Raw genomic sequence first — 22,725 nt, forward strand, 5'->3', positions numbered from 1 at the left:
GAAATTTACTTCTATTGGGAATAAACTTATCCAAACAAGAGCGTGAGAGTCCGAAAGGGTCAAAGGTGGTCACAGTTTAGAAATAACGCAGCCTCTGTGTGGAAAAGTCTGTAACCGCCGTGAGACTGGCTGACAGCGAGGCCGCCTTAGCCGCCAGAAGGTGACCCCCTCAACTGGGCCGAGGGAGGGCGTGGGCGTATTTGAGCCCTTGTCCTTGAAGGGCACTGAGCAAGCCGAGGGGAGGGGTGGGCGGGGCTCGGGTTTCCAATCACAATAGAGGAAGCTCAGAGGCGGCCGAGGGGCGGGCCCCGCCTCCTCCTCCCTCCTTGCGGATCCTGCGCTGAAGGAGACGCACGCTACTGACTTGTCTTCTCTGTGCGACCGTTACCGCCGTCTCGAGAACTTTCTCTCCCCTGGTAGGTTTCTGCTCGGGACCCTGAATCCTGGCTCTCGAGCAGACCGGGTGGGACGTGGAAGGGAATCCTTGTGTAGCAAGACTGGGGGAAGGACCAGGAAGGACATCTGCGCTCCCGGGCCTGTAGCCCTGAGCATCCGGACTCGGGTTGGGGCGGAGGCCGTGCCCTGGGCTGGGGAGCAGGGCGGGGCGGAGGGCTGCGACCGAGCCCCCAGACTTTGTCCGCCACGCTTCTCGGGGCTCGCCGCCAGCCCGTGTTCCCCCGGGGAACAGACTTGTTCCATTTGCAGGTAATCCCGGGCCCTGCGTGTCCTTGATGGGTTCATGGCGGCCGCATCACCCTCGCTGCCTGCTGGCGGGAGCGCGGACACGTGCTTGAGGAGCTGGGGGAGGGAGAAGGGGCCAGGTGACCCGTGAGGCTGGCGGATCGTGAGCCTGGGGATTGGCGTCCATTACCACGGGAATGGAGAAATGCCCGGCTTTTCGGGGTTGAGGGTGAAGGACGATCTTGGCCCTGCCCTCCAGCCTCTCCCAGGCTGCGGCACACGCAGCCCTTCCCGGAGCGATGGGCCGGCTCGTTTCTGGCCTCTTTTCTTGGTGCTTCGGATGCTTTCTTTATTTGCCAGCTTTGGGTGTTGAGCGTGAGGAAGGCCTAGACTTTTCGCCCTAGAGACCTTGTCCGGGGAGATCCATGTTTGCTGCCTCCCCTTGTGATCTGCGCTGCGGGCGACGAGAGGAAGAGGTGGCCCGTGGGTGGCCTGCACAGCCGCTGCAGCTGGGGCCTGCGGGGGTAGGAGGAGGGGAAGAGCCGGCACTTACTAGTGAAGGTATCGCACGGCAAAACTGGGCTCTTTAAAAGGTTAGTCTGGGGGCTTCCCTGGGGGCTTCCCTAGGGGCGCAGTGGTTGAGAGTCCGCCTGCCGATGCAGGGGACACGGGTTCGTGCCCCGGTCCAGGAGGATCCCACATGCCGCGGAACAGCTGGGCCCGTGAGCCATGGGCGCTGACCCTATTTTAAAAAATAAAGGTTAGTCTGCAAAGTGGAACTTTGTTGCTGAAACTTAAGGCCCGGGTTCATTTCTAATGATTTATATCCACATAAGGGGCAGGAGGGTGGGGATGTAAAGGGCCAAACATCGGAGATAATTTTTACCTTGTTTATCATTCTTTTCCCTTACAAGCCGCCACTCTGATCTTGAGGCAGGCCTGTGTATAACATAAAACATTTTCTTCTAATTTCTTACAACTTCTGTTAGAACCCCTGTTAAGGGAGGAAAAAAGAAAATGAAAGCGCTTTTTCTCTAGAAAGATCTGAGAGAAAATCTGTACTTCCTCAAGCTTCTACACTGTCATTTCTGAAATTCCTCAGATAGTTTAAAAGGTGTATCTGGACAACTAATCTGTATTTCTGTTTTGTTTGATTTTTGTTTTCCACTGCTTTACTGGATCCTCTTTATACCTAAAGGATCTTAAACAAACCAACTAGTGAAAATAACATAATAAAGAAAATCTGTGCGTATCTGTTCACCAAGAGAGGTGGCATCCTTCTGATTCTGCGCAATATGCAGGACATGTGTGAATTTCTTTGTTAAGGTCATCTATTTGTGGAGACAGTTGTACACCATTGTATATTTCTTTTTTCTCTAGCATCCAGGAGAAAACTGCAAATAGGCTTTGTCAAGGCAAAATAATCTTCGAGTTTAGTCCCCTCATGTTTGGGGGAAAATAGTTTTTTGGGGAAAAAATAGCTATAGAATGAAATAATTGTTAAACAGTTATCTCCAAATCAAGTACTTTATTCCAACTTGCAGCCTTACCAACTCTTACTTAACATATACAATTACTAAACTAGGTTTTGTTACTTAGTCCTTTGCAGATGAGAAACAAAAAACGAGACTGAAGCAGGGGTACAGTTTGAAACAGGGACATTGTCCTCTAAGTTAACAGTTTAGCATTAAAAGTAAAAGGCAAACACGTACTAGACATTATAATGGGTTACCATTATACACGATACTTAATTCCGAAGAAAGGGCTTTTTTATGATCTGTACCCTCTATGTTTAAGAAAGCAGGTTGATACAATAAATTTTGCCTTTTTTTTTAGTTATCCAGAACACTCAGCTGATAATCTGATGGCACAGATAAAATTGGTGTTACTGTATAAATGTTTTCTAACAGTTTCCATTTTTTTAACTTTTTAACTTTTCTTTTTTGGCTTTTTCTTTAATGGCTGGAAAGAAACTCACTCAAAGGCTGATATTCTCCTAATGTGACCCCCTGAAAAAAAAATTTAATGAGTACCCACCTTCCAGTAAGCTTCCAAGGTGCACTAAAAGGAATTCAGGGTGATATTTTCTGCAGATTTTGCATAAACATTATTCATCACTATTGTCACTGTATTTAAGCACACATAGTATGTCCAGTACACCGTGACAAATTTTAAGTGAGACTTCAATAGAAGAAGAAAATAGAACCAATTGGTCCCTGTCTTCTAAGAGTGATAATAACAATTGGTGGTAGAAATTATATTCATAACTGGCCATTCTTTTAGCCCAAGCTTAAATATGGGTTAATACTGGGCTCTAACTTAAATAGTTACAAATAAATACTTCATAGGGGGCATAGAAACAAATCCGCTAATCTAAATATAAATATTCATGTTGTTTAGCCAGTAAATGAATGGCCACAAGACAAAATTGTTACAACTTTGTTAAATACTATTAGAAAAGCAAGCACAGGCTGAAGAGACAAACCCAAATTCTAACGGGCTTCATGGAGGTTTTTGTCTTGTTTTTTGTTAATGGGTTAACATGTTTTTTGTTTTTTTTTAAAACATCTTTATTGGAGTATAATTGCTTTACAACGTTGTGTTAGTTTCTGCTTTATAACAAAGTGAATCAGCTATATGTATACATATATCCCCAAATCTCCTCTCTCTTGCATCTCCCTCCCACCCTCCCTATCCCACCCTTTTAGGTCCTCACAAAGCACCTAGCTGATCTCCCTGTGATCTCCCTGTGCTATGCGGCTGCTTCCCACTAGCTATCTATTTTACATTTGGTAGTGTATATATGTCCATGCCACTCTCTTATTTCGTCCCAGCTTACCCTTCCCCCTCCCTGTGTCCTCAAGTCCACTCTCTACATCTACGCCTTTATTCCTGTCCTGCCCCTAGCTTCTTCAGAATCTTTTTTTTTTTTTAGATTTCCATATATATATGTTAGCATACGGTATTTGTTTTTCTCTTTCTGACTTAACTTCACTCTGTATGACAGACTCTAGGTCCATCCATCTCACTACAAATAATTTTGTTTCTTTTTATGGCTGAGTAATATTCCACTGTATATATGCACCACATCTTTATCCATTCATCTGTCGATGGACACTTAGGTTGCTTCCATGTCCTGGCTATTGTAAATAGAGCTGCAATGAACATTGTGGTACATGACTCTTTTTGAATTATGGTTTTCTCAGGGTATATGCCCAGTAGTGGGATTGCTGTGTTGTATGGTAGCTCTATTTTTAGTTTTTTAAGGAACCTCCATACTGTTCCCCATGGTGGCTGTATCAAATTACATTCCCACCAACAGTGCAAGAGGGTTCCCTTTTCTCCACACCGTCTCCAGCATTTATTGTTTCTAGAGTTTTTGATGATGGCCATTCTGACTGGTGTGAGGTGATACCTCATTGTAGTTTTGATTTGCATTTCTCTAATGATTAGTGATGTTGAGCATCCTTTCATGTGTTTGTTGGCCATCTGTATATCTTCTTTGGAGAAATGTCTATTTAGGTCTTCTGCCCATTTTTGGATTCGGTTGTTTTTTTGATACTGACCTGCTTGTAAATTTTGGAGATTAATCCTTTGTCAGTTGCTTCATTTGCAAATATTTTATCCCATTCTGAGGGTTGTCTTTTCGTCTTGTTTATGGTTACCTTTGCTGTACAAAAGCTTTTAAGTTTCATTAGGTCCCATTTGTTTATTTTTGTTTTTATTTCCATTTCTCTAAGAGGTGGGTGGGAAAGGATCTTGCTGTGATTTATGTCATAGAGTGTTCTGCCTATGTTTCCCTCTAAGAGTTTTATAGTGTCTAGCCTTACATTTAGGTCTTTAATCCATTTTGAGTTTATTTTTGTGTATGTTGTTACAGAGTGTTCTAATTTCATTCTTTTACATGTGGCTGTCCAGTTTTCCCAGCACCACTTATTGAAGAGGCTATCTTTTCTCCATTGTGTATTCTTGCCTCCTTTAATCAAAAATAACGTGACCATATGTGTGTGGGTTTATCTCTGGGCTTTCTATCCTGTTCCATTGATCTATATTTCTGTTTTTGTTCCAGTACCATACTGTCTTGATTACTGTAGCTTTGTAGTATAGTCTGAAGTCTGGGAGCCTGATTCCTCCAGCTCCGTTTTTCTTTCTTAAGATCGTTTTGGCTATTTGGGGTCTTTTGTGTTTCCATACAAATTGTGAATTTTTTGTTGCTAGTTCTGTGAAAAATGCCATTGGTAGTTTGATAGGGATTGCATTGAATCTGCAGATTGCTTTGGGTAGTATAGTCATTTTCAGTGTTGATTCTTCCAATCCAAGGACATGGTATATCTCTCCATCTATTTGTATCATCTTTAATTTCTTTCATCAGTGTCTTATAGTTTTCTGCATACAGGTCTTTTGTCTCCCTAGGTAGGTTTATTCCTAGGTATTTTATTCTTTTTGTTGCAATGGTAAATGGGAGTGTTTTCTTAATTTCTCTTTCAGATTTTTCGTCATCAGTGTATAGGTATGCAAGAAATTTCTGTGCATTAATTTTGTATCTTGCTACTTTACCAAATTCATTGATTAGCTCTATTAGTTTTCTGGTAGCATCTTTAGGATTCTCTATGTATAGTATCATGTCATCTGCAAACAGTGACCGCTTTACTTTTTCTTTTCTGATTTGGATTCCTTTTATTTTGTTTTCTTCTCTGATTGCTGTGGCTAAAACTTCCAAAACTATGTTGAGTAATAGTGGTGAGAGTGGACAGCCTTGTCTTGTTCCTGATCTTAGAGGAAATGGTTTCAGTTTTTCACCATTGAGAACGATTTTGGCTGTGGGTTTGTCTTATATGGCCTTTATTATGTTGAAGTAAGTTCTCTATGCCTACTTTCTTGAGGGTTTTTATCATAAATGGGTGTTGAATTTTGTTGAAACCTTTCTCTTCATCTATTGAGATGATCATATGGTTTTTCTCCTTGAATTTGTGAATATGGTTTATCACATTGTTTTTTTTTAAATATATTCTGTGCTCTAGGATACCATTATGCTCCTTTTAAAATGTATTTTAGTTCAAACTTGCAACAGTAACATTACAGATTCCCACGCAGGTTTCTCATGTGGACACATGTATAATATTTTGATTATTTTCTTTCAGGGCACAATGGCAACTCTTAAGGAAAAACTGATCGCACCAGTTGCAGTAGAAGAGGCAACAGTCCCAAACAATAAGGTCACTGTAGTGGGTGTTGGACAAGTTGGTATGGCATGTGCCATCAGCATTCTGGGAAAGGTATGTACTTCAAGAACACCATACATACTAATGAGAACCTACTGTACAGCACAGGGAACTCTACTCAGTGCTCTGTGGTGACCTAAATGGGAAGGAAATCCAAAAAAGAGGGGTTATATGTGTACGTATAGCTGATTCACTTTGCTTTACAGCAGAAACTAACACAACATTGTAAAGCAACTATACTCCAATAAAAATTAATTAAAAAACAAAAACAAAAAAACACCATACATGATAAATAATTTCAGCATGTGTATACAGTCTCTTTAGGTATCTGAGAATTTGATTGTACCTTTAAAAGATTTTTTTTTCCTGAATAATTTGAAATAAGTTGTAGGCATCATGATACTTCACCTTTAAAAACACATTAGTATGTATTTCCTGAGAGAATTACATTCTTCCTATCTGACACAATAGAGTTACTGTGCTCAGGAAATTTAATACTGATGAAATGCTATTATCTAATATACAGTACCCAGATTAAAAGTTCTCCATCTATCAAAATCCTGCCTTTTCTCCCCTAATCCAAGATCATATTTTTATATACTTGTCATGTCTCTTTCTTATTCTTTAATCTGGAACTGAGCCATTCTTTGTCTGTCATGTAATTGATATGTTTGTAGAGTCCCCATCGGTTCTGTAGGATGCCCCTCAATTTATGTTGGTCTGATGTTTCCTTGTAATTGGGTTCAGGTTAGATTTGGGAGGTGGGGTGGTGGCACGTCCTTCACAATGCATCACAATTTTGTCTCATGACTAGTGGTGCCCAAGAGTCCTCTGGTTGAAGTGATAACTGTCAGATTTTTCCACTGCAAAGGTCCCTTAACCCTCTATAGTTAATAAGTAATCTGCACAGTCGCTTTTTGAGGTCATGGAAATTTCCTATTATTCCCCTCAGACCCCCACCCAGTCATTTTATTTTGAAATAATTTCAAATTTATAGAAAAATTTGCAAGAATATAAAAAAAATAAAACTTCCATATTCACTTCACCCATATTTATCAATTCTTAACATATTTGTGTGTGTGTGTGTGTAGGTGTGGGTGCATGCACGTGCACACACGTGTATGGACTTTTTTCTGAACCATTAGAGAATAAATGCAAACGTGCCCTTCCTTTCCTTCCGTCTGTCGGAGTACATTTCCTCAAAATAGGACATTCTCACATAGTTCAGTTATCAGCATCACATTTAACACTGACAACCTGCCACTAGCACCCTCTGCTCCTCCAGATTATATTTTCCCCAGATACCTCCACAGACTTTTAGTTTGCTTCCTGTATTCTTACTTACCTCATTGAATTGATCCTTGTTCTGTCTGAAGGCTGTCTTAAATGTTTTTTAGGGGAACCCCTGCCCTCAGTGCTGCCTGGCCTTCAGTAGAGCACACTGTCCATTTGTATTGTATGTGAAGGCTGCTTGAATGACTGCTAGCCAAGCATATTTCTATTTACAAAATTTAAATTCTAAAGCAACAAATTCTGCATCTTCACTGAGGAGAAAGTCATCAAAGACATCAACTAAAATAGGTAGTGTACACCAATGAAAGTTTTATTCTTTTGCATTTTTTTCTTGCCAGTTTTCATTGGCTAGGTTCCCCTGGTTTAGGAGAGCTGCTTCCCAAATTACAGGGAATTTAAATAATCACAATTTAGTGTTCATCCTTCATACCAGTAAAAATGAAAAGTATTCCAGCTCACCTTTCTTTTAAACTATGTACTATGTTTGAAGTGGTTTGACTAAAGTGCTTCATTTTAAACAACAATCTCAAGAAATGGGCACTGTTCACATCTTATTTCCAGATGAGGTAGCTGAGGCTTCATTAGACTAAGTGGCCTGCCTATTGCCACACAGCTGGTAATGGTGGAGCTGCATTTTGAGCCCAGGACTCTGAACTCTTAACCATAGCGACTCTGCAGGTTCTTTTCATTCTCTGCTAGTACTGGTGCAATTAAAGACGTGTATTTTGTTTTAATTGAAGTACAGTTGATTTACAGTGTTGTGTTAGTTTCAAGTGTACAGCAAAGTGATTCAGTTATATCTGTTTCAGATTCTTTTCCATTATAGGCTATTACAAAATATTGAGTATGGTTCCCTGTATAATACAGTAGGTCCTTGTTTACCTATTTTATATATAGTAGTGTGCATATGTTAATCCCAAGCTCCTACTTTATCTCTCCCATCCCCCCAGACATGAATGTATTACTAAAAGACTAGCTAAAGAGTTTTCATTCCTCCTGCTAATCTCAAAATTTGGATTTTCAGGAAACTATATCTGAGCTGTCATGATTCTATAAGGAGTACCTCGGTGATTGTTTTCAATGTAAAGTTAAAATCCTCTTGGGTAAATAATTTAGTTGAGACTCTTCTCTCTGCAGTTATATAATACTTTGGCCCAATTTTAGTGCTCGAGAGAACAGACTGGGCCCCTAACGCAGTAGGAATCTTCCAGTTGAGCTGCTGTGAAGGAAGGACTGCCTGTCGAAATACCATTTAATTACTCAGAGGTGTTTAAATCTTCTTTTACTGGGGAAGAATTAGAGTCAAAGTTGTTATTACTCTTTGGTAAGGATTATAAACCCCACTGGTTCAATAAGAAAGGGAGGTAACAATGCTATTTTGTCAGATGTCTGCATGTTACCTTATTCCTCCAGAAAAGTTCTAGGGGATATCGTCATCTCTATATTACTTTGGAAAAGGACAAACTCAGAAAGATTAAGCCCCTTGATTAAGATCTCAGAGATCCTAAGTGCCAGATCCAGTCTCTGAGTCCATCACCAGTGTGCTTTGCAGAGGACACACACTGCTTTGGCCCAGAAAGTGAACAAACCTGGGGCACCGGAGACAGAGGCTGAGAAGGCCCACGCCTTAACTGGGCCCGTGGAGGCAGCTGAGGCTCCCGAGTACAACGTCCACCATTACAAAGACACCGGTGTTTTCTGCTTCTCTTGCCCACTCTCCCCAGCCTCATTGCCAACATGGAAACCATAGTGAGCTTTTATAAAAATAGCTTCCCTACTTAGAACTTCCTGATAGTGTAACCGTGCACGTCAACTACACGCATGCATAATATGCGATGAGGCGTCAAGGATCTTTCCCTGCCTGTCTCTCAGAGCAAGGCGGGGTGCACACCTCCAGGGGGCAGCATTCAGAGGGTCAGGAGCGCCTTTCCGGTGCAATGTGGAGGTGCTGTCTCTGACTTCATCTCTTACCTTCTGCCCTCTTTCTTCGAAACACCAAGCTCATGGCTGCGTAAACCCTTTTAGTACTTGATTTCCCTTCCCCGGAATGACTGCTCTAGACCATCAGAGTTCACTCTGTCCCATCACTCACTTCACGCTTTTTTGGGCAGGCCTTCCCTGACTGTCCAATACCAAGTAAGCGTCCTTCCCTTCCCTTTAACTTCACCCTGCCTTGCCCTGTTTATAGCACTTCCATTATCAGAGTCCTCTTAAACTGTTTGCTTCACTCCTGTTCCCTTCCTGGTACATTCCATGAGGGCAGGAACTTTGCCAGATTTGTTCATTACTCTATTCCTCATTAGTAGAATAATGCCTGGCACATTCAGTAGTGAATATGTATTAAATAAATGGATATTCCCGCTATTACGAAGAAACTGCACTTACATCTGGTCAGATTTTGATCATAGCTTTTCCTTTTTCATGGCTTCTCCTGCCACCCCTACCAATCACAAGCTCTGTGTTTTGGCTGCCAAGATCCCATCGTGTTGTCAAGGTCATACAGAGGTTCCCTGCAGTTATTCCACCCTTAGCCTCTGTGCAGCTGTTTTTGGTTTGAGTGTCTGTTCTTGATTCCGTCAACTGTAGCCACATTCTTGTGGTACAAACCCAGCATAAGGAGTCTCTTAGAAGGAGCAATGTAATTACATACTGCAAAGTAGTTTTTGCAGTGCAAGACTTGGCCTAAAAGTGAGACTTAATTAGAATTTGGTGTCTGTACAAGAATAGACAGGTTAATGTAACAGACTCAAAGCCCAGAAGCAGGACCAAAGAGTATTTAATGAAAAGTGGCATTCCAGAAGAGAAGAAAAACAAATTATTGAATAAATGGTGCTTGTCCATTTAGCTAATTATTTGGGAAAAGTTATACCTTTTCCTCCCACAAAATGTCATGCAAACTAAACACTTGAATATAAAAATGCAGCCATCAAATATTAAGCCACTGACAGCAGTAATTTACTAGGTAAGAGGGCCAAGAGGTAGATTATGGCTGTGTCTTGTCCACATGGAACTTTAGATTAAGAGACAATTTTTGTAGTATGTTAAACAAGGTTTCAGCAGCAACGTTCTTGGCTTCTAACTGATCTTGTTCCTTAATAAGCTACTGCTTTTGCGATGAATCTAACCCTTGATGTATCAAACATTTTAAAATATATTTACAGCGTATGTGAAATATACATATGGCTAATATACACTATGTGAATGCAGAAGGAGATTTCTTTAAGCCAAAGTGTCAGTACTTAGTCACACGTCTTCTATATGCCTGCCTCCCACTGGGAGGATATTTAGTCCCACAGATGCAGCTAAATTCAGAGCTGCAATTATTTTCTCAAAGTGTTAGATCTCTTCCTTCCTTGCCAGCTGACTATGCACTTTGCAGAGAATTCTCTACCCACTGAAACAAAACACAGGATCTGAGATCCTGTGACATCCTTTTCCACTTAAGCCCGAAATTGTTGTGCCCCGTTGACTTTCACAGCACCCATGTGATGTTCCCAAAATAAGAGTGACGGTCCTGGTGCTCAGGACCTTGACGGAATGATTATTACGTTCTCTTGTATGGTTTTAGGGCTTCAGAAGCACAAATGAGGGTTTTGTGTGGTCTTGTCAGAGGCTGCAGAGGAACGAAACCACTTTTTTTTTTTGCGGTACGCGGGCCTCTCACCGATGTGGCCTCTCCCGTTGCGGAGCACAGGCTCCGGACGCGCAGGCTCAGCGGCCATGGCTCACGGGCCCAGCCGCCCCACGGCACGTGGGATCTTCCCGGACCAGGGCACGAACGCGCGTCCCCTGCATCAGCAGGCGGACTCCCAACCACTGCGCCACCAGGGAAGCCCGGAAACCATTTTTAAAGTGTTGAAACATGAGTTTAAGTGAAAATGGGTGAACATTAATGCCAGTATTTGACATACATGGAAATGAGAAAATATTTACCAAGTAACCCCCAGCCCATAAAAGGGTCATTTCAGAAGCTTGCAAGTGAATCAATTGCTTGGAACTAAGAACACATTCAGTCACAGGGAGGCTTGAGTCTCAGGGAAACCCTCACAAGCAGGCCTATTGCAGCTCACTGCTTGAGGCCAGCCGCCACTGGACTTCTAGAAACGGGACAGTGTTCATTCCTTGGCTCCTACGGGGAGCGGGACCTGCTTTGTTGGCAGCTTCGCTGGGTCAGGTTTTCTTATTGGCTGCCTCACCCCTCTTTGCTTCTCCCTCTGCTGCTGAATGCCTTACCGACCCCTCCAGTTCCACCCTGGCTTATTCTATCGTAGCCTTCAAAGTGCTTCCTGAACCCCAGTTACTTAATGCTTTTTTCCCATCAACACCCTTTACCCTTTACCTAGCTCATCTCACTATCCTTCAAAGAGGTATTTGCATTGTTAAGTGTGTTATATCATATTAGGCTAATTATTTTGCTAGCAGCCCGGTTTTTTGCTAAAACCAGTAAAGGCCAGGATTCGGGTGATGTTTCATTGGGAAGGATAACTACTTTTTAAAGAGTTTGTAAATTATGAGTTTTCACAAGACAACCAACTTTAAAAGCTGAAAAGTTATTTAGGTGCAATTAGATTGACACCCTTCCCCCTTCATTTTTCTGAGAAGAAAAGGTTGATTTGCTGAAGAATGGACATGATTATTGATTTACGGTTTTTCTTGGGATGGGTGGCACAGGTGATGGTTGGAATAGAAAACAAGAGAACTCTGAGACTGGGCAAGTTTGGTTGATCATGCATAGAGAATTCATTAACCCTGGAGCCCTGTGTCCATGACTCCTTCTTTTCCCCACCAGGATATTCGAGTTGGTCAGAGCCAACCTGAGGATTCCTAGCTTCAACCAGGGCTTCAAAGCCAGCTCTAAAGTGAACTCAACCTCTTGATGGTTTTAAACTAAATCTGCCTTCTCAAAAACCCCTCCAAACTGGGGGGAGGGGGGTGACCTTCGGGATGGACACACTGCCCAAGGTTGTTTCTAGGTCTTTATCTCTTTTTCACCACCATCCCCCATGAATATGAAAACTTGTGCACCCTGAGGCCACTTTTGAGCCACATTGGTTTCATGTCTGCAGATTCTTAAAGCAATTTGTATCATGCTCATTGAATGCCAGTTGGGTACCAGAAGGTGAAATTCTGAAAAATTGGTATCTTAAATATTAATAGTTTGTTATTTAAGACATTTTATCATGAAATTGTTTAAAGAGCACACCTAACTCCATGGTAGAATTCTTCTCTAGGTTTTTAGACATTGGTTACTTTGCCATTTCAACAGTCTCTGGCTTGTACTGGCAGCTGAGGTATCCTAGAGTGGCTTCGAGTCCTAACAGCTGTTTTTGTGTTTGTAGTCTCTGACTGATGAGCTTGCTCTTGTGGATGTTTTGGAAGATAAACTCAAAGGAGAAATGATGGACCTGCAGCATGGGAGCTTATTCCTTCAGACACCAAAAATTGTGGCAGACAAAGGTAGTCTCATTTCATGCCCAAAGTGATCATATAATAAATTGATATCCTCACTCCTTTATAGAAGATCGGTTTTCCCATCCTGGTGAATCTAGTGTTGGTAGTTTCTCCTTTCCTTCTGGGTCCAATTCATCCTCAAAAACAAACATAATTGTTACCTCTGTAGTCCCTCTCCCACTGCCTTCCACACATTTAGTACATAACATTTTAGGAAATTGAATCCTAATGCTTGTTTACACATACCTGAGAACGGGGATGTTTTAGATCTGAAAAAAATATTGCACAAGGTAATTTGAGTGCCTTGAAGAAACTAACTAAATTCATATTCTAGCCATCTTTGTTCTGGATTAATGGATTTATGCTGTGACACTGTCACCACAGCACGGCTGTGCCTACAGATGTAGAAATGTGGGCCCAAAATAATTCCTAACAATACTACTAATAATAGCTGTTATTCACTGAATTATTAGCATTCTGGGTATGCTAATGTGAAACTCTGCATATCTCATCTTCACAGCAACCCTATGAGAGATGGATACTATTACCTCCATTTTATGGAAGAGGAAGCTGATACAGTATTAGTAACTGAAAAGTCACATAGGGACATGGTTTAATTATATGAATCTCCATAGCTATTGAGTCTAATGACCACATCAAATCAAAATGTTTATGATTTGGGAAAGGGTGCTCTTCCTTGAGGAAAAAAATAAAATATTTTCTAGAGAAACTCACTGCTAAAAATGAATAAGCTTCTTTAAAATATTGAGTGTTAGAAATTAAATTCTAGCCAAGAACACTGGAGTGCCTTCCTTCCCCCCTCATAGATTGAATTGACATTACAAGTCTGCAGTTACCTTTAAATTGCTTTTTTGTTGGAGGGCTGCCTGTTGAACTTTGGACTCACTGTATTTATGCTTTGTATTATTACTGACAATACAGTCTTCTCTAAAGCCAATAGCATTTTGCATTTGTTAGCCGGAAACATAATTTAGGGTCATGTTTACTTCCTGAGTCCGTTTTCTGAGTCAGTGTTATGGTTGGAATGTTTCCACATCACTCAAGGAGGAAGAAGCCACAGAACATTGGTGTTGCAACTCAACACCTTATACAGAAAATGTAATTCTCACGTACGTCTGGGAGCTTATGTATAGATTCCTATGGCATATTTTTTGTTCTTTGTTTTTTTGCGGTACGCGGGCCTCTCACTCTTGTGGCCTCTCCCGTTGCGGAGCACAGGCTCTGGACGCGCAGGCTCAGCGGCCATGGCTCACGGGCCCAGCCACTCGGTGGCATGTGGGATCTTCCCGGACCAGGGCACAAACCCGTGTCCCTGCATCGGCAGGCGGACTCTCAACCACTGCGCCACCAGGGAAGCCCCATATTATGCAACATGTTTTGATGAAGAGTTGTATGTAAAGTACTTTTTTCCCCTCTCCTTCAAGATTACTCTGTGACCGCCAATTCCAAGATCGTGGTGGTAACTGCAGGAGTTCGCCAGCAAGAGGGAGAAAGTCGTCTGAATCTGGTGCAGAGGAATGTTAATGTCTTCAAGTTCATCATTCCTCAGATCGTCAAGTACAGTCCTGACTGCATCATAATTGTGGTTTCTAACCCAGGTATTACTATAATGCCTTAAGGTTCAGTTTTGTTAAATTCAATATTTTGGATTTTTTTTTTTAACTTAAAAAAGTCTGTTCTGGTGTCTGCTGGCAGGAGCAATTCATGTGTCTTCCTTTTTTGGCCACAAAAGAGTGGTGTTTGCAAAACCAATGACACTGTCCCAGGCCACATGCTTAAGAATGTGAGAAGAGTTTTATATAAAGCAATTTCATCTGCTGTTTTATCTGGCTTTGTTGTAAAGTCTAAAAGCTTTTAAACTTTTCTATCAAGATTATCCTGGGATGCATAATGAAGCATTTGAATGTGACTCCAATTTGGATGAAATATTTTAGCATATTTGACCTTCTGTTTTCCAGAAAATGGTTTCTAGTCTTCTTATTTATTTCTAAAATTCTTGAAAATTGAGTTGATTGAATTTGAAGAGTTTAAGAAAGCCATTAATTAGTCTAGGTTTAAAGATAGAAATAGACTGTATTGATGGACAAATACATGCTTAACATCAAATGTTGTAACTTGAAAACTTCTGGTTAGAAAGAATTGCACTTTTTCAACCCCAACAGTCAAACTTCACTCTCTATTTCACACTTCTTTCGCCTATAATTTGCCATCAAGCTTACTATTTACTGGTGAGCACAGTAGATACAGTGATAAAATGGTAAAGCTAATTATCTCTGACACTTCACATTGAGAAAGATTGTGAATAAGAGCCAAGAAAATCCTTATAATTTATGGGGGTTTTGTTGTTGTTTGTTTGTTTGTTTGCTTGTTTTAGCCGCACTGTGTGGCTTGTGGGATCTTAGTCCCAGACCAGGGATTGAACCCTGGCCCTTACAGAGTCCTAACCATTGGACCACCAGGGAATTCCCTAATTTATGGGATATTGAGAGTTGGGAGCCAGCAAGGCCAGATATTATTTTAGTATTATTCTCTGTAATCCTGGATTAAGAGTTTCCTAAATAGTTCAACCTTGCATCTAAAACTTCTCATAAATAGAGGGTGGCAGATAGATGTAGAACATGAATGACAAACAGGAGGCACATATGAAGTTGTGCCACATCCTGTGCTTAAGGCAGACAGTATTAACTGGTTATACAGCTTTTCCAGGTATAGCTTCAAAGTCTGAACCCTCCAGGGAGTCACCCCTACTGAGTCAAAGTTGCCAAGGAAAAGTTTATAATATCCAGGCCAAAATGACCTTAAAATATCTCCACCGGTGTCTATATATGAGAGTGGAGGTGGAGACTTGCCTTCCTTGTGTGCACGTTTTCCTGCTTTTTACAGCTTAGCCTGTAAGTGCTGTGATCTTCTCTAGCCCAGCAGGTTTTAGCTTTGCAGTCTCTGTGCCACACAAGAATAAAGGCTGTGTCATAGAATTCCTTTCATTAAATAGTAGAAAATGTTAATACCCTGTATTATCACAGTTGTTTACTGACTAGTATCTTGTTCCCAGGGAAATTTATAGCAGCATGCCTTGGTAGTTTAGTAACTGATAGCTTTTGGTTTCTGATGACAGTTGTTATAATCATGGAATGTTAGCATTGGAAGAAACTTAAGTGACGAACTAACTCAACTCCTTTTCTCTTTCTTTCCATATATAGTAAATTAATCTGCAAGACTCTTATTATTCTTGTTTCAAGTAATAATGTAAATAAAACCCACAATATTGCATTTCCCATGTTTTACAATCTCTCTTACTATAAAACTTAAGTTTTTTTCCTGTCTTTCTAACTCCCATTATCTCTCATTATGAAAAGTCAAGTATATATATCTTTCTGGCCACATCTTATTTGGAGGATGAGGCAGTGTGAGAGGAGTAAACCAGGGAACCCATTAATTGACATAGCAGTTGAAATCAGTTTTGATGTACTTACATAGATTATTTTTTAAATTTTTAGTGGACATTCTCACATATGTTACCTGGAAACTAAGTGGATTACCCAAGCACCGTGTGATTGGAAGTGGATGTAATCTGGATTCTGCTAGATTTCGCTATCTTATGGCTGAAAAATTTGGCATTCATCCCAGCAGCTGCCACGGATGGATTTTGGGAGAACATGGCGACTCAAGTGGTAAAAAAAAAAAAAGAAAAGAAAAAAAGGACAATATTTACTGCGTACTTATGTGGTGTTCTTGCCATTCTGACTGACTTGTTTGTTTTTACATTATATTTTCTATATTTTCACATACTTCACATTACTAATAAGTAATTGTGGGAGGTTACTTTGATACTGGCTAGGTAAATACCTGATTCCTCATCAACTTTTTGCCTGCTAAGTTTAGTATCCACTTACGATTCTTGCCTAAATAAATTATGATGGTTGTCAAACATGATATTCTAATTCCATCATTTCGTCTTAAACATTGAATTTTATACATTGAATAGGCTTATGGTGTAAAACTGTCATAATCCAAAACATAATGATAATCTTTGTTTTACTAAATTCACTTTTGCCCAATATGCAAGGGGCTATTTTCTCCCTAAAAGGTTAAGGTGTAAATTTTCTTTTGAATTTAGTGAGTTAGTACTGTGATTTTGATAGAGTTTACTTTGGTACTGTAAGAATTTTGTCTTGAAATTATTGCATTGGTGCTTTCTTATATGATGATGCTGACTTTTTTTTTTTCTGACACATTGTACCACTTCATTCAAGAGTTTCTCATGTCCAAGGATTTTCCTGAATTTATATGCTATATAAATTAGTACAATGTCTGGTGTACAGTAAAAACTCAGTGCTAGTTATCACAATTGCTAGAAACACAGATCTGGAAGTGACCTTACATGTTGAAGATCCTTTAGCTGGCTAGTGGCATAACTGCAGCTAGAATCATGTCTTCTGATTCCTATCCAATGTTTTATTTACTCATTACTGTGTCATTTTTTCCAAAACATCTCCCCCCGCCCCATTTCCATATTGATCTATACTGTGTACATAAAATGAAAGAGAATTAAACTATGCTCACTTAGGCATGATTATGTAGATTTCATAGTCTTCAGCAAAAACCAGGAAAATGCTGTAGTTTTCTCAACAGTTACTCTGAATTAGCAAAAGTTGTGGACTGAAGCATGGTCTTGTTTGGCCGTGGGCAGCTTTGCCCTTCACAGTTGGTTCTAGCCTTTACCCCAGGGCTCTGCTCTTATTTTCTGAATCTAAGTGTTTTCCTTCAAAGTTCCCTAAGGAACACATACTTATTTTTCAAGGTCCGGTTCAAACGCATATTTTTTGTAGTGCTTTCTGACATTCGATTTTCCCCTACATTAAGTAGACCCTTATTTATGTTTTATTACACTTTCTTCATCCCTCCGTAAGAACATATCCCATTGCTTTAGTGTCCTTTACTAACTGTTTCTCCTAGTAAATTCTCAACTTGTCCGTGGTACAGAGCATATTTTAATCCATCTTTATATGCGTTTTGGCTGGGCAAGAGGTGTTCAGAATAGGTAACGGGGTGTTTTGGTGCATCAAAGCCTCCAAAAGATATAGTCAATGATAACACCTTTGTCTGCGATGCCTTTGGGGGCATTCTTGGAAGGAAATATTTGATGCAGTTAAGACCAGAGCAATTCATTGTGGTTACATGGAGTTTCTTTCCAGAAATGGACTGAACTTAGAGCATGATAAGAGAAAATTAGATGATACTTGGGTTTTTTCCAAGAATTCTTTTGTTTTTTAGTTCACTCTAGGAATAAAGGGGGCTTATATTTGAAAAATAAGCAGGCAAAAAGTTAAGAATTCCTCAAACCCAAAGTTTAGAATAGTCCCAAACTAGAATCCCTTAGGATTTCACAAACCTAAGGAAAGGCAAGTATTTCATAATGTCTGTAAGCTTTACCCAGCAATTCTGTTTGCGCCAAAATGGTTGAAAGTTAAAAGTTCAGATTTGAAGGCAAGTGTCAGCCTTTATGGGGAAGTATATTTGGAGTCAGTTGTCATTGGAGCAGTAAGTGGGTAACTTGCAGCAGGGGTGAAATCTGAACTAAGAGAAGAAAAGATTTTTAAAAAATAAGGTCAGAGATAGATAAAATGTTTGTGTATTTATCTTTTCCCCCACAGTGGCTGTGTGGAGTGGGGTGAATGTGGCAGGTGTTTCTCTCCAGGAACTGAATCCAGAAATGGGAACGGACAATGATAGTGAAAATTGGAAGGAAGTGCACAAGATGGTGGTTGAAAGGTACGTAGGAAGGAGCTTGATTTAAGACAATTAGTATCATGTTAGACAAAACTGTGAACACTTCCCATGGCTGCCTGTTCAGATAAACTTAAAAGTTTTTTCTTTTGTTTTTGCTTTTTTTTTTTTTTTTTATTTTATTTTATTTTTTTTTCTTTTTGCGGTATGCGGGCCTCTCACTGTTGTGGCCCCTCCCGTTGCGGAGCACAGGCTCCGGATGCGCAGGCCCAGCGGCCATGGCTCACGGGCCCAGCCGCTCCGCGGCATATGGGATCCTCCCAGACCGGGGCACGAACCCGTATCCCCTGCATCGGCAGGCGGACTCTCAACCACTGCGCCACCAGGGAGGCCCTGTTTTTGCTTTTTTTTTCCGTTTTTTTTTTTTTTTTTTTAAATTACTCTTTGTTTTGGGGGGGTTGTTTTTTTCTTTTTATTATTTTTTCTTTCTATTTTTTGTTATATTTTTCTTGCTATTTTTTCTTATCTTTTAGATAAACTCAATATATAATAGTAAATATGCGGCTATTATCTTGTGAAATAGGCAAGACTAACTTATACTGGTCAAATTTGCTATGCTGGTCCCCCTAGGGAAAGCAAATATTTTTCTAGAGAAATTCTATTGCAGGAGTAACAGGAGTGGGATATGGAATTAACAAGTGAGAAAGGCTTTCAAAATACCTACTTATGTGTTGACACATACAGTTGGCTTATTTAGAAAAGTAAACCTAGACACTATTAGTGTCATAATTGCATTAAATAATACTTACTGATTGATTGCTGAAAGTGTTTAAGCTGTGCTGTATTTATCTTTCCACACCCAACCAAGGATGTCCTCCTCTTCTTCTTTGAAACTGCCTTTTGTTACTGTCTTCTCTTTCTATGACCTTCATGTTTATCCTAAAATAAGGTGTCATTTTGGACCAGAGTAAAGAATGTGGGCTGAGATTGAAATTATAGCACTGACACTAACTAACTGTATAGTCTTGGGAAGCCATTTAACCCTTAAGCTGAATCTCAGTTTTCTCCTCTGTAAAGTCGTAAGGTATTTAAGTTATTGTAAACATTGAGTTAAATCACACATACTTATCATTGATAAGCATTCAAGAAACGTTAGCTTCTATTTTCAGAGAATTGTTGTTACAAGGCTAACTGATGTCTCAAATATGGAATCATTTTGTTTAGTTCAACTTTATTTTATTGTTGACTGTGTTGGGTCTTCGTTGCTGTGCGCAGGCTTTCTCTGGTTGCAGCAAGCGGGGGCTACTCTTCGTTGCGGTGTGCAGGCTTCTCACTGTGGTGGCTTCTCTTGTTGCGGAGCTTGGGCTCTAGGCTCGCGGGCTTCAGTAGCTGTGGCTTGTGGGCTGTAGAGCGCAGGCTCAGTAGTTGCGGCACACAGGCTTAGTTGCTTCGCGGCATATGGGATCTTCCCGGACCAGGGCTTGAACCCATGTCCCCTGCATTGGCAAGCGGATTCTTAACCACTGCACCACCAGGGAAGTCCAACCCTTTATTTTATAAACGAGAAAACTAGGGCTCACCCAGGTAATATAACTTGCCCAAGTTCTTTTAATTGGTGATAGATTGCATTAAATCCCAATTTTTTAATACCCAGTTAACTCCTGCTACCTAATTCTCAAGTACAAGTAAGTGCCTTTGTGGGTTTCAAAGGGTATAATTTGTGCTCAGAAAGTTGCCGGGCAAGGTGTTGCCGTTACTTTTCTCTTAATTTAGTTGGTCATAGTATTTTAGGTGACAATGGTTCGTGGCCTCAAATGGACCTGAAAATCAAAGTATATTTTGTCCTTTGAATGTCAAGGTTCTTTTACTTTCATTGTTCCCTGATTTCATTAATATCTTTGGAAATATTGATGTTTATGAATAAGAAGATTGGTTGGAAAATGTACATTTTACCTCTGTGACTTTATAGTCATTTATACAATAAACTACTTAAATTTGTCGAAGCATTTACATAGCACCTACCATGTAGTTTTAAAATTTTAAACATTTTACATATATGTTAACTCATTTAACAAACTTATGAAGTAGATACCATTGTTATCCTTATTTTACAGAAGCGGACACTGAGACAGGTAGATTCAATAATTTACTCAAGATTACACAGTTAAGAGACAGCAGGAGTCAAACCCAAAGAGTCTGGTGTCAATTATCTCTTTTCTGAATTTTTTTTTTCCCTTAGTGCCTATGAAGTCATCAAGCTAAAAGGATACACCAACTGGGCTATTGGATTAAGTGTGGCTGATCTTATTGAATCTATGTTGAAAAATCTATCCAGGATTCACCCAGTGTCAACAATGGTGAAGGTAAACTGTTATAAAATATTATGATTTCTAGTCGAGTATTCTATACGTAGATTCATTTTAAGAGGGATGAGATAATGTCTCAGTCCACAGTTATTTTTTCATCTCAACGTTTTATGGAAACCTTTCTCCTTTCCAACAGAAGTTTAGGACAATAAGAGCAAAAATTTGTAGAGACATTGAATGCATTTTTACATTTCTCCCTTGGATGATGTGGCTAATTAAATATTAACTCTGAATCTTATTTGGCATATTCTCAGATGATCATCTGAATAAGTTTAATAGTTTCATTTCAAGTTGGTATATTAAACTATAGATTGGCTTTGATGTATGTAGCATTTGATACCTTAACAAATTTAGTTTAATTCAAAAGCTGTGGAACAGTTAAGTAGAAATTGATTATTTTAAAATAAAACTAAAATTGTATTAAAACATTGTCTAAGATAATGGACTCATTTTCTACAAGTCAACAGCAGGGGTGAAAATGTAAGGGGGGAACTGCAGTAGATTCAAAGAAACTAAGAAGTAAATATAGAAATGTTGGGGCGGTAGAACACAGTGTCAGATGTTTTGGGGGTTTTTGTTGTTTTGGGTTTTTTTTTATACTATGGCAAAAAAAATTAAAAGCAAGTATGGCAAAAATTGGATAATTGCTGAGTCTTAGAGTGCATATATATAGGAGTTTGTATTTTGTATTTGGTGTATATACAAAAACTTTCGAAGTTAATTTAAAAAAATATTAAACTGACTTGATTAATATACTAAAGTAATTAAATTAATTATGTAGTTAAATTGACCCTCTGAGTAATTTACTTAATACAAACCGGTAAAGTGTTTTGGGAATTGTATGATTTTTTTCAGCAACTCTTGGGTGTTGCAAGAATCTTGCCTTTGAGTGGCATCCAACTACTTTCCTGGACCTTGTAGGTCGGCTACTACCTGACATTCTCTCCTTAGCTAAAGAATTTTAAGAAACTTAAAATTTCATGAAAAGAAGCCCAGTGAGAAGAACCACATTTGAATGTGATTTGAATTTGAAGACATAATCCAATTCTATTAAAGTGTATTGAAACAGAGAGGTATCAATAAGTTCACTAAAGTACATACAATTCTAGTTTTATCATAGTGTGTATTTGTATATTCTATGTATAAAATCTAATTAGAAACACAAGTATTAGGGATATGTAGGCCTGTAAGTGATAAAAACTAAAGAATGAGTTTATGCTTTTCAAATTTCCTGCAGTTCTTCCTGTTCAAACTCAGTACCTGTGATCATTCTTACCTGTGGTTTCATTTCCTCATCTCATTGCTTTTCTTGTTCTGGCAGGGGATGTATGGCATTGAGAATGAAGTCTTCTTGAGCCTTCCATGTATCCTGAATGCTCGGGGGTTAACCAGTGTTATCAGCCAGAAGCTGAAGGATGATGAGGTTGCACAACTCAAGAAAAGTGCAGACACCCTCTGGGACATCCAGAAGGACCTAAAGGACCTGTGACTTCTGGCTGCCAGGCTGTAGAAACTTAAAACTACAGTGTGATTAACCACGAGCCTTTAGTTTTCATCCCTGTACATGGAGCACAGTCTGCTCTTATCTTCCTAAGTATGTGAATCTGGGCTCCCAGAATCAAAGCCCAAGCTTGGTTTAATGCTTGCAAGATGAGTCCTTGAACAAATAAAATTAACTATCGTAGTGTGCTTCTGTCTCTGGAATTCCTTCTTTAATGGTTTCCGAAAGATTTCAGTCTGTTTTTCAAATAATTCTTCCCCCCCTACATCATAAATTTCCCTAAATTCTATCATCTACATTCCATCTTCTACTTCTTTCGCCAAACAGCACTACAATTCTTTGTCACAACCTGTACTATGATGTTGTTGTTGTCCTGAGAATATGGTTACCATTTTTTTTTGAGGACTTTATTTTTTGGGGAGCAGGTTTAGTTTCACAGCCAAATTGAGAGGAAGATACAGAG

General features: G+C 39.8%; 1 protein-coding gene across 2 annotated transcripts; it reads left to right on the forward strand.

Moving 5' to 3' along the window:
• Positions 1–300: 300 nt before the first annotated feature.
• On the forward strand, positions 301–22,450 carry LDHB (lactate dehydrogenase B). 2 transcript variants are annotated; one of them, XM_082635945.1, is made up of 8 exons: positions 301–416; positions 5,823–5,957; positions 12,536–12,653; positions 14,093–14,266; positions 16,166–16,339; positions 18,323–18,440; positions 20,635–20,758; positions 22,083–22,450. In XM_082635945.1, exons 2-8 carry the CDS (start codon positions 5,829–5,831, stop codon positions 22,248–22,250), a joined length of 1,005 nt encoding a protein of 334 aa, XP_082492071.1. In that variant the 5' UTR covers positions 301–416; positions 5,823–5,828; the 3' UTR covers positions 22,251–22,450. The 2 variants fall into 2 exon arrangements, with proteins under 2 accessions (XP_082492071.1, XP_082492072.1); XM_082635946.1 differs by lacking the exon at positions 301–416 and adding an exon at positions 685–705.
• The last annotated feature ends 275 nt before the right edge of the window (positions 22,451–22,725 follow it).

Source organism: Mesoplodon mirus, assembly GCF_964341445.2.
Source record: "Mesoplodon mirus genome assembly, chromosome: 11".
NCBI lineage: Eukaryota > Metazoa > Chordata > Mammalia > Artiodactyla > Ziphiidae > Mesoplodon > Mesoplodon mirus.

What these genes read in the sequence shown, in the direction of transcription:
- LDHB (XM_082635945.1), top strand. Translation starts at nt 5,829, where the DNA reads ATGGCAACTCTTAAGGAAAAACTGATCGCACCAGTTGCAGTAGAAGAG. An exon ending in CCATCAGCATTCTGGGAAAG is followed by an intron (nt 5,958 to 12,535) that starts GTATGTACTTCA and finishes TTGTGTTTGTAG; the next exon opens with TCTCTGACTGATGAGCTTGC. An exon ending in AATTGTGGTTTCTAACCCAG is followed by an intron (nt 14,267 to 16,165) that starts GTATTACTATAA and finishes TTAAATTTTTAG; the next exon opens with TGGACATTCTCACATATGTT.